The sequence below is a fragment of the Rhineura floridana genome, chromosome 2 (assembly GCF_030035675.1).
Source record: "Rhineura floridana isolate rRhiFlo1 chromosome 2, rRhiFlo1.hap2, whole genome shotgun sequence".
Classification (NCBI taxonomy): Eukaryota; Metazoa; Chordata; class Lepidosauria; order Squamata; family Rhineuridae; genus Rhineura; species Rhineura floridana.
Genome location: NC_084481.1, coordinates 40,902,174 through 40,913,631, shown reverse-complemented (window position 1 = coordinate 40,913,631; position 11,458 = coordinate 40,902,174). Strand labels below are relative to the sequence as shown.

Sequence of the window (11,458 nt, the reverse complement as noted above, 5' to 3'; positions counted from 1 at the left end):
AGGAGGTCTGGAGGATTCTTGGGGACACCACGCGAGGAAAAGCCTTGCCTTGTTCCATGGCGAGAGGAGGCGCAGGAGCCATTTTGGCTGCGCAGTCAACATTTGGGAGGTAGGAAGGGAGGGAGGGACTCTCTTCATTGCAGCAAAACCTAAAACCGAGAATGAGCATTCAAAGGAAGGCGGCGATACTGTCTTTGGCTAATGGCTGATGTGGCTAGTGATGCTCGGATCTGATGCGCTTGTTTGATGTGTGGATGGGCGCCATACAAGCAAGGCAACCGTGGTCAAACGGCAGGCACACTTTAAGGAGATCTGGAGAGCATTTGGGCATGTGATCTTTCCTTCCTTTCCACTCCCTTTTCGAAATCAGGAACGAGGCTCAGATCTGGAAGTCGCCTTGATTAAAGAGGAAGGTCTTTTGCCCGCAGCAATGCTCTCCCTTCTCTGCTTCCTTCCTTGAGCTGAGTGCTTTTAAAAGAGGGATATAATAATGCGTTAGTCCCTGCGGATATCAGTCAGGAGGCATCCTTGAATGCACGAGATATGCATACTGAGTCATTCCTCGGTTTATCCGGGACAGCAAACTATTCTGTTTCGTTAAATATGCACATAATCTCTCATTACTGTAATATAGTAATATCTCGTTCTCGCTTCGTCTTTGTTATGTTGTGTGTGTGAATGTGTGTGCATATTATATTGCAGAGAGAGAGAGAGAGAGAGAGAGAGAGAGAGGCTGCAATCCTATGCACATTTAGCCAGCTTGAAAGCCTATTAAATTGAACAGAGCTTTTAAAGCACTCTTCACGATGAGTAAGTAGCCTTACAGCCTGGTCGGTTTGATCCGCAGTCCTGCCAGTAAAGGATTTCATGTATGGGACGTGGCAAGGTCGCGGACTGAATGTTCTCTGTTTCTCTTCTTTTCCTTCCTAAAAGTCATATCTGTGGCCTTGAAATCCAAGGGTCTTTCTTCCTTGCCTTTTCGTCAGGCTACAGTTAATAAAATAAAACTCATAATCTCCAATTCAGTATCCTGGATAATAAGATTAGGCGTTTTATTAATAGCACCCAGAAGTACGGCGGCGAGGGGAGGGATGTTCAGCTTGGATGTTCAGCTTGTTGTCTTTAGCAAGCGATTGTGTTTTTGGCATTCAGTGTGTTTCGATCGGGAGGCGAAGAGACTTGTTCTGGGGTTAAACTTGACATTGTACTACAGCCAAAGGTTGGAATTGGCGGGGGGGGGGGAGATTCGGTCTTCCAAATGCGTCTGCATATCGCCTGCTGTGGCTGAGAAGGAATGTGTCTCTTCTCCCGTGGGTATTCTCAGAGTGTGCGTCGATTAATGTGCGCTTCCCTCATTTCACGAGCCTTGCGTGTGTAGAAGCGAAGGCAGGGGGCGGGGGAGCCATTTCGAGTCCACAACAGTGAGGTGAAGGTCCTCTGTATGGTTCTGTGTTCGGAATTTTAAAATTCTTGCTTAAATATTGTGCCTTCCTCTTCAAATGACACTGAAGTTGGGAGTGTGTGTATGTGCGTTTGTGTGTTGATCTGATCTTTGCTTTTCAGAAGGACGTTGCTATTCTTGTGGTTAGCGCACGCCCCACCCTAAGATGTCTTGTGCAGCGTAGGATTCTGCCAGCCCAGATGGGCTCATAAACGAGGTTCTCTGTTTGATGAAAACGGGGGGGGGGAGACAGAGAGAACTGAGGCCGATGCATATAGACTCTGCGTAGATTAAATATGTAGATTTAGTTCCCTTTCCATGCCATCTCTCTCTCCCCCTCTCTCCCCCTGTCAGATACAAAATTATATGGTAATCTAGGAAAGCGAAGGAAAAATAAAGTAACTGAGGAGCAGTCGAAAAACTACCTTATGAAAAGTAAAGCAGGAGAACAGGAGGGACGTAGAAGCCAATTTCTCCTGGTTGGGAAGACGTCCCGTTTTGCTCCATGAACTAGTCGTAGCGTGTGTGTGCGACAGGGCGAGAGAAGCAACAAGGCATAATATGGTCTTCTGGTAAGGAGGAAGGATGCCATAATCTGAGCAAATATTGGCGGTTGCTTTGCGGAGCCGGGCGAGGAGACAGAGCCGGGCCCTTGAGGCTTCCTGACAGCATTTCCGGCGGCTGCTCGCTTCCCCCCTCCCCCCTCCCTCCTCCCCCCTCCCCCCTCCTTTTTTCTTTTTTAAGAAAGACAAACTGTTCCTATTCGTGTCTCAAAACGCGGGATGGCTTTGTGCCTGGCTCTTCCTCTCTGTGGGCGATTTTGCTCGAAGATGGGGCTGGGCTTCGTCTTTGGAGCAGTGTGTGCGCGCCTGCGTGTATAGGAATCTGGGTCAGGGTGGCATTCCCAGGTGATTTGCCGCCTTACCTATAGCCCATCAAGTCTCCTGGTTGGGGAAAGGGGGGTGAAAGGAGGGGGGAGAGAAGAGGGGTGTGTGTGTAGCGAGGAGGGGGAGAAAGAGCTGGAACTGGTCCGATTTGTCCCCAGGAGTGCCTGTTCTGTGTGAGAGGGAGTGAACTGGGAAGCTCTGTCCTAAGGGATCTTGGAGAAGCCAGGCAGGCGGGGCGGGAGGGGGGACTGATATAGATATAAGGGGCATTTTTCCCTCGCCTCCGTCACGTGACATAATTACCACTCGAATCAAGCAAGATGAATCGCACGTCAGCACACGGTGGGATTTCCCCCCGCTTCTTCGTGGCTGCTCCTACCCTAAGACTCCCGAGCAAATAGATGGGGCTCCTCGGGCTCCCACTGGCTCGCCTCCGCTGCCGCCACAGCCGCCGCCCGCTCGCCATCGCCAGCAGGCAGCAGCTGGAGGAGGAGGGGGGGGGGACATGAGTGATTTTGACGACTGCGACAGCCGCGGGGCCTCCAATATGTACCTCCCCGGGTGTGCCGCCGCCGCGGCCGCCTATTACGTCTCCTCCTCGGATTTCTCCGGCAAGCCTCAGTTCCTCTCCCAGTCGTCTTCCTGTCAAATGACGTTCCCCTACGCCTCCAGTCTGCCTCCCCATGTGCAACCGGTGCGCGAAGTGGCGGCGGCGGCGTTCCGGGACTATGGCGGCGGCGCTGGCAGCGGCGGGAAGTGGCCCTACCGAGGCAGTTACTCGCCCACTTACTACGAGGAGGTGCTGCACGGCAGGGACTTTCTGCAGCCGGCCACCCGCAGGACCGACGTGCTCTTCAAGGCGGACCCGGTGTATGGCCCCCACCATGGAACCGCAGCGGCTGTCGCGGCCGCCGCCAACTTCTACAGCGCGGTGGGCAGGAACGGGATCCTCCCGCAGGGCTTCGACCAGTTTTACGAGGCGGCCCATAGTGGAGGCACCCCCTACCCGGAGCAGCCGGAGACCCAGCAGGGCGACCTCAAGCCCCCGAGCAGCACTTGTAGCAAAACCTCTCCCCTGCCCAGTCAGGAGAAGAAAGTAGCAAGCGAGTCCCCTTCGGGGGAGGCCGGCTCAGACAAGAACAGCAGCAGCAGCACTTCAGGTAAGAGGCGTCCGCCACAGACCCGCCAGACCCGCCACCCTCACCTCGGAGCCAGGGATTATTATTTTAAAAAGGGCGGGTGGGGTGGGAGGAAAGCCTAAACCTGAGAGGGGTGGAGTGGGGAGAGAGGGAGGGAACACAAAGCCACCACTTTGTCAAGCCCCAGGGTTTTTGATGTGAGATTTTATAAGCATCTATAAGGTTTCCCTTTCCGTTGTAAAGCATGTTTACTATAGGAAGCCCACTGAGGGACGCTCAGAGGTATTATTGGAGGCGGATATTAATTGTGACCAAACAGATGATTGGGAAGCTGGGATTTCCCTATGTTTTGGGGAGGCATTCAATATAGGGGTTAGTCTTGGGACTGTCATTTTAAAAGGGTAGGATTCTTTCCCAAGCCATTTCACTGCCAAACACACGCAGGCACGCACGCGCGTACACACATACACACCTGTCCTCCCGCAGGAGTCCTACATGGAGATTAGTGTCAAACAATTCAAAACACCCTTTAGCAGTGTACATTACCACTACAGCAAAGTTAACTAGACTGAGGCAGAAACTCCATGGATGTTCTCAGAGGTTTTGGGAATCGGTCAGCTTTCCAGGGAATCATCATCCCATGTCCTTCGGGTGTGTAGCTCTTCCTGAAAGTGCTTTTAAGTGGGACCATTTCTCTCAGTTTCCTCATTTTCTTCTTTCTTTATTCCCCGCCCCCCACACTTCCTTTTCTTTCTTGAATCTTCAGCACTTCCTCAGCGGTCCCGGAAAAAGAGGTGTCCTTACACCAAGTACCAGATAAGAGAACTGGAACGGGAGTTTTTCTTCAACGTGTACATAAACAAAGAGAAAAGACTCCAGTTGTCTAGGATGCTGAACCTCACGGATCGACAAGTTAAAATATGGTTCCAAAATCGACGGATGAAAGAAAAGAAACTGAACAGAGATCGACTTCAGTATTTCACGGGGAATCCCTTGTTTTGAGAGGACAAACTGGGGGGGGAGAGGGAGCGAAGACCCCCGCCCTCCCTTCCGGTCCAACCTGCCACCTGAGTGCAAAAATCACAGCGGTTTACATGACATCTACCCCGCGGACAAGTTCCCTTCCCCTCCGCACTTTTAACCCACGCTCAACAGATCTGGTTCTTCCAAACAGCCCTTGTCAACGAGAGATGTTCGGGGGGCCTGGCAGAGAAGATTCCTCCTAAGGGGGCAAAGAGGGTAAATCCAACCGTCCATTCTAATGTTGTGGCTGTGTTACTGGGGTCTGGTTTGAGTTTGCATTGCTTTCTCCACGTCCGTCCCTTCTCCCTTTTTCATGGATGAGCCCAGTAGACCTCCAATGTATATGGTCAGCGCGCTGAACAACCGTGTTGGGCTCCCTTCCTGCTGGGTCTGAGAGAGGAGAAAGAGTCCTCAACTCTCCCGTTTTTGGTTGTTATTGTAGCTGCTGCTGTTGTTGAAAAGGTGGTAATGTATGTTCGGGATATACCTATACAGCGGTATATAGCTTTGGTTTCTATGGCCATATTAAAAGAAAAAGAAAAAGCATTCGATGCTGTCTTCCCTATGTGAATAAGTAGTTGCTAGTAAAGGTGAAGTGACCTCTTCTGAGTGCATTATCAGCAGTGCCATCTCTGCAGAATCTGAGCCGGGTCCCTGCTGGTGCCCAAGTGAAACTGACTAATAGCCGGAGCGTGGTCCAGGCCACCGTTATCCTGAGCACCTCCTACTTGTATTTCCAAGAAGAACCCGTTAGTTTCTTATTCCTTACTTAGAATAATCCCTAAACAGGAGTAACCTCCGTGGCGTTTATCCAGTTTTTAGGGCAAACTGCGGCCTGCAAAATATGGATATAAATCTATGCCATTCGAATAAATGGGAATTAAAAAGGTTTTGACTCTGTTTGGATCCTATCCTATGAAAAAGCTCATTTAAAAAACAAACAAACCCACGCTGATTCTACTTTCAGTAGATAGCCCACAGGACAACAATCCCATTGTAGTCTAAAGTTTAAATGGATTGAAAAAAGCAAACTAGGCTAAGGACTTAATAGAGTTCTAGTAAAAGCTGAACTTCTCCCTCCAAAACTTGAACTTAATTAAGGATGGGTGAGTGGCGTTAAGAAGTGGGACTGTTCTGAATAATAGATATATAGAGAAAAACGAATGGGAAAGAAATCTGATTAGTCACTAAGTTGCCGACTCATTTTTTATTGTTATTGTCTAAGAAGAATTTGGTGGAGGTTCTTCTCTCTGTTTTATGTTGCCTTGCCTGGCTAGGCTGTTTACAAAACCTTGAACTGTCTAGACAACACCATAAAAGCTCAGGGTCTAAACAACTTAATTGGGTTATATTGTACACCTTCTGGTGGTCGAAAAAGAGATTTCCGCAATGTGCATTAAAGGAGAGCAGTGAGAAAAGGGTTTGATTTTAAAAAATAAAATAAGTGAGTCTAATTCCTTTTGCATCCATTAAAGGCGAAACTGAAGGGATAAAATGAGCGTGAAACATACAAAATAAATCTTAAACCTTGAGACTGCAGGTAAGCATGGCCAAAAATTAAAATCTGAAACTCTTAAGCAAGAAAACACGTAAGTGTATGCCTTTGAACTTCCAAAATGTCAAGGTCATCACCTTTCACCTTTCTGAATAATTAGGATCCTTAAAGGTTTCTCTTTTATTTTCAACCACCACCCACTCTCTTTGCCTCTTTCCCCGTTTCTCATTTCCTCCTACCGTCTGCTTTTTCCCTCTGTCACACACCACTCACCACACACGCATGCACACACACAAACACACTTCTGACTGCATAGCTCTCCACACCCGCGAATCCATCACATGGTCGGTAGAACGCTTCAGCTACCATTATAAAAGCCTTCCTTTTATAAATACTTACCTAGAATATTTGCAGATCATGTCTTCAGTCGAACAGGTTATTTATTGTGAAACCTTTTCTAATTCCTTCTTGAACCATTTTGAGTATTCTCCCCGACCCAGGCAAAACCCGTCCTTCCAAAAGCACCATTATTTCTAATCTGGTTTGATGGTCACATGCATACAGAAATCAGATCAATGTGATAATTCCCCCCACAATAGTAATAATAATAAAAAGTCCAAAGCAACAGATGCAATCCAACGCCATTAAAATAAATGAAAATTCATTCATGGCGTTCCGTGCGTTGTGGATTACGAGGGAAAAGAGGAAGAGATGTGCTGGTGCTGATCCTGCAGGAAATCCAGATAACTCACTTTCTTGTCTAAGACAAGTCTTAATGTTACAGAAAATATTGAGAGCTTTTCCAATGCCTTTAATAATTTTATTAAACTGGGAGCGATTTCCAGATATCTGCAGTACTGCTGGATTTCATCTACCAGTACTACATATATCCTTCAGTCAGGAAGGTATCAGAAGTATTCATACTTTAAAAAGGAGAATCAATCCAAATTCACCCACTAGAGTTGTTTTTTTATTTCTATTCTTTTATTTTAAATCTTTTTTACAGAAACAACAACTGCTACATAATGTATCAGAAACACAAGAGAAACACAGATTTTTCAAAAAATCCCTGTATGATTTACTGCTGGATTCCACAAGAGGGCGCGCTAATATTCCAGAATGTCTAATTGTCCTGATGTTCAAGTGTATTCATTCACCCGCCCCCCCTGAATCCTGCTACTAATAAAATATCTAATATATAAGCAACTATAAGATTTCAGGGCTTGGGAAATGAGAAAATAGCGTATAAGCAAGATTTATTAAACAAGTAACTCATGACCATGATTTCATTAAAACAAGTATTTTGGGTTATATATATTTTTTACTATATGATGCATAGGATTTTTTTAAAAACCTCATAATTTTTAGGAGTGGGAAGTTTGTCTCCTGAATTTCCTGAAGAGAACGAAATTCTAATTGTTTCTTTTTCAATGCAATCGTAACATCCAAAGAATACCAATGCAATTAAAGCCACCCTATTATGTTGACGACAAGAATATTTTCATGAAGAGACGAATGCAGGCAGATAACACAATTTTAAGGAATGCATTAATTTAATTAATGGGGAAATGGGCTGCTGAGTTTTTTGGGAGACCGCCTTGACTCTAATTTTTGTGTGTGATGAATATCGTATCGTCTCCTCGACAAGCAATTGATACCAAATTTCATTCTGTGTAAAAAGAACAGAGGCACACAGAAAACGTTGTTCTCAAAGGTTTCCTAAAACGTTTAAAACATAAACGGGAAAGGCCATAAGAACAACCACCCCCAAACCCAATTGTCAACTGATTTGGCAAATCCTCTCCGAAGACTCACTTATAAATAAAAACACCAAAAAGCGGAGGTGGACTTTCTCTGCCTTTGCCTCTGCGCTATAAACATTGAAGGTCTGGCAATGCATAATGAAACAAATTAAACACATTCGAAGTTACCCCTATGAAATAAGTGTCGGGCACATTGTTTTCCGGTGGATTTTTTTTAAAAAGTTCATTGTTACTGCATTTATCTAGAATAGCTTTTCCGCCTGGAATAAATTGAAGTGTAACAAACAACAAGATTCTTAATCTTGAAAGATAAATTAAGTGAATATTTGCCACTTAAAATCCAGAATAAATGGGACAGTGTAATATGAATCTTTTCTGAGAAAGAATAACGTAGAAAGGGTTAATGTTTGGTTGGGGCTCCCCCCAAAATTAAATCATGCTTTGTAAGACACAGCATGATGATGAAACAACACTGTTAGATTTCTCCCCCACCCCAGCCCTCGCCTCCATGTATGTGAAGGCCTTGTTGAAAGAAATGTAACATTGTGGTTGGAGCGACATACATACTATATATACTCTGCTCATTAAATTAGTTGGATATTTGAAATCTTGGCTTTGTTCTTTGTGGAACCTTAATGCACATGTGATGGTTCTGAGGAGGGTTACAAATTCGAGTTATTTTTTATTATGATTTTTCTCAACATCTCTTTTGTCTAGAAAGTGTTAAAATGGCCCAGTAAACATTTGCAATAAAAATATCTATCTATCTGTCTATCTATCTATCCCTCTACCAAATACCTATCTATTTAAACTAGGCTGTAATATGTGAAAGCTTGTCCTGTTTTGAGATTTGTGTGAAAAACTGCTGCTAGATCTATATTTTCAATAGCTGTAACCTAAGACGAATACCAGTGTTACTATGTACTATCTCTCTAGAGCGTCTAATAAATTGAGGGAATAAAGGATGCATGCTATAGAGAGATTAACTTGGCCAGACCCTTCTCGTAAAGTCCAGGAGCGTCTGAAATATCCTTCAGATTTTATTGAGTATAGTTAATAGAGATTAAATTATGCTCTGCATGTTACCAAGCAGGATGGTATGATAATAGATCTCCCTCTCCCTTTCAATCCAAATATTTGGGACATTGCTTCTGTTCCGCATAACACCGTGAGGCTCAGAAAGCAGAATCATTTAATTGCCTGGTTATTATGGGAGAAAAAGGCACAATAATGTATGGCAATAATTTCCTTGCTTAATTAAAAGCAATGCTTTTCATTGCCTCAACTCTACAGTGGTGTGAAATGAAATAAAGTGAATCTCTTTGCAAATGCGGCCAGATTCAATATTTAGATGAAAGAAGACAACATTTGGAAAGGCTTCGCGGGTGCCCGTCCAAATGCCAGCCTTTTGCACAATATTTGGTGTGCAAATTTTCTGTCCTGCTGAGAATTCACAGCTGCAAAATACCTCACTTTTGGGTACTATCTCTCTCCTTCCCTCCCCCATCCCTTTAATAACGAGAAGAAAATAAAACAAATTGCAGTTAAGAATTGTAAAGGGTGGAAGAAATACCTTTCACACGTCCATGCGTCTATACCAAAAGAAAAAAAAATCAACCGGCCTGGCCCGAACTGTCAAATAAATCTGAAGGATTAAAATTAAAATTTGAAGTAAGGACTTTCCTCTCAGGTTTTATTTTCTATTATTTATTAAGACAGAAAAGGGTAGCGTCAACATATATTTTACTGCAAATAATAACCGAGTTATAAATGGAGCTTTTTCTCCCGGGGTTTCACCCTTTTGAAGAAAAAATATGGGACAAGAAAGAGGGAAACCTTGCCATTAATGTAGATTGTATATCTCATTTATAGCATATTATTGATTTATTTGTTAATGTTAATTACTGCAATTCTATCTTAATATGATTTAAAACCGAAGTGGCATTAAACACACGCAGTCTAAGCAACTCATTTCCCAAAGAGATGTTTATTCAACCTCTAGATGTGTCACACACATTTTAGATTTTTGGTTTTCATTTGCATTTTCCCCTCCCCCCTTCTTAACAAATGCCCACCTCGCTCAGTTCCTATTTTAAAAGTAGGGACTGGTTATGATCCATGAGTTTCTTAAGAACTGGGGAGCCTTCACCGTGCCCAGAGTGTTCTAACAAAATAACTGGATATCATAGATGGCGGCATCTCAAACCTGCCACCTCAAATCGAGGGAAATGCTCTACCTAAAGGGAGGTTTCAGAGTCAGTTCATTAAACAATGCAGACCCCCGGGTTGCAAAAGAGGGCAAAGCCTGGCTTGCTTTAACGTTACAACTGAGCGGCATACAGCAAAAATGAAACAAAGTAGAACCTAGGAGGATGGGACCGTTGGGATATTTCTAGGGCGCTTCGGGAAGTGTAAGTAAGGGTTATGAACGGCCATTTGATGGGGGTAAAACATTATCCCTGATTAGATTTCACAGCGAAGGCTTGAAACGCAATCCAGAAAAATAGTATTGGGTTGCTTTAAACTCGGTGGGTTGTCTGGCGTCTTGTTTTGAGGGGAGAGGGAAAAGGGGAGGGGAGGAAGGGAAATTGCTGGAAAGCACATAAAAACCCGGCCCCAAAAGAGGGAGCATCGTGACCTCCACTTTTGTTTGTTCCTCAGCTCAGACGAAATCTTAGCAATGGCTCTGATAATGATCTTAAATAGGAGGAAAGGAGGGGGGCGGAGGACAGAACTCCTCTCACACCACAGGACCACAGTCGCCACTTTCGGTGGTGGTGGTGCGCGCCTTAGGTATAAGCCCACATCTAGGACAAGGGCAAGGATTATATATGCCCACCATTTAAAAAGGGTTCGGGGGGGGATCAGGGGTGGCCGTGGGGGAAGGGGGCTGATACAACGACAGCACAGAAGCTTAGCGACTGGAGCGCTAAAAGCCACCGCCTCTTACCCTGACAATGATGTTGTATTTGAACAGCTGCGCTGAGCTTTTTAAAAGGAGGTCTGTCTCATTGCCACAGCGAGATTTTAAACTGGGGGGGTTGTTTTCAGCAAAAGGGTATGGGGAGAGGAAGAAGAAAGTGACCCCCTACTACTCATAGACACGAAGTGCCAAAGATGTGGCATTCGGGGGAACGAATCACGACGGAGAACTCATCCCCCCGCAGTAATTTTAAGGGGCAATGGATGCCATTTAGAAGGACCTCGAAAGGGCTTGTTTGAGGTTTTATTTTAAAGGAGAGAAGGCGGATTTCCTAACAGGGATGAACGGAAGGCCTCCAATAAACATATGGACCTAAAGTAACCTCTAGCCACACGTCAGACAAGGCGTGTGTGCGCCTGAATTTTTTTTAATCAAGAGACACTTTTAAAATGAAACAGTGACAAAAAGTGGGTGGGTAGGAAGAGGGAAAACATGAATATTTTTAAGCTGGGAAGAGGTGGGTGGGGAACCAGTCCTTAGTTTCACGATCTTGCGTTGTCTTTTGTTTCAAGAAAAGGCGGTGATGAGCCGGGAAAGAAAGAGAAGCGATCAAAGGGAGGAAGTGATCGGGCTGATTTTGATTCCTGCAGGCGTTAACTGGGGAGTGATGTGTCCAAGTGTCGATCACTCTTTTTAATATATATATGGACCACTGCAGGGTAGTGGACCACTGCAGGAAGCCGACCGATGCTGTTGGATATGCGGGCTAGAGTGTGTATTAGTGGTT

The 11,458-nt window shown here is 45.0% G+C and overlaps 1 protein-coding gene across 1 annotated transcript; it reads left to right on the top strand.

The window, feature by feature from the left end:
* The first annotated feature begins 2,833 nt into the window (after window positions 1-2,833).
* Window positions 2,834-4,469, top strand: HOXD11 (homeobox D11). Its single transcript, XM_061612911.1, has 2 exons — window positions 2,834-3,479; window positions 4,234-4,469. Exons 1-2 carry the CDS (start codon window positions 2,834-2,836, stop codon window positions 4,467-4,469), a joined length of 882 nt encoding a protein of 293 aa, XP_061468895.1.
* Window positions 4,470-11,458: the final 6,989 nt, after the last annotated feature.

Coding starts and splice junctions, on each gene's coding strand:
- HOXD11 (XM_061612911.1), top strand. CDS start 2,834: ATGAGTGATTTTGACGACTGCGACAGCCGCGGGGCCTCCAATATGTAC. Junction 3,480..4,233: donor AGACAAGAACAGCAGCAGCA/GCACTTCAGGTA, acceptor TTGAATCTTCAG/CACTTCCTCAGCGGTCCCGG.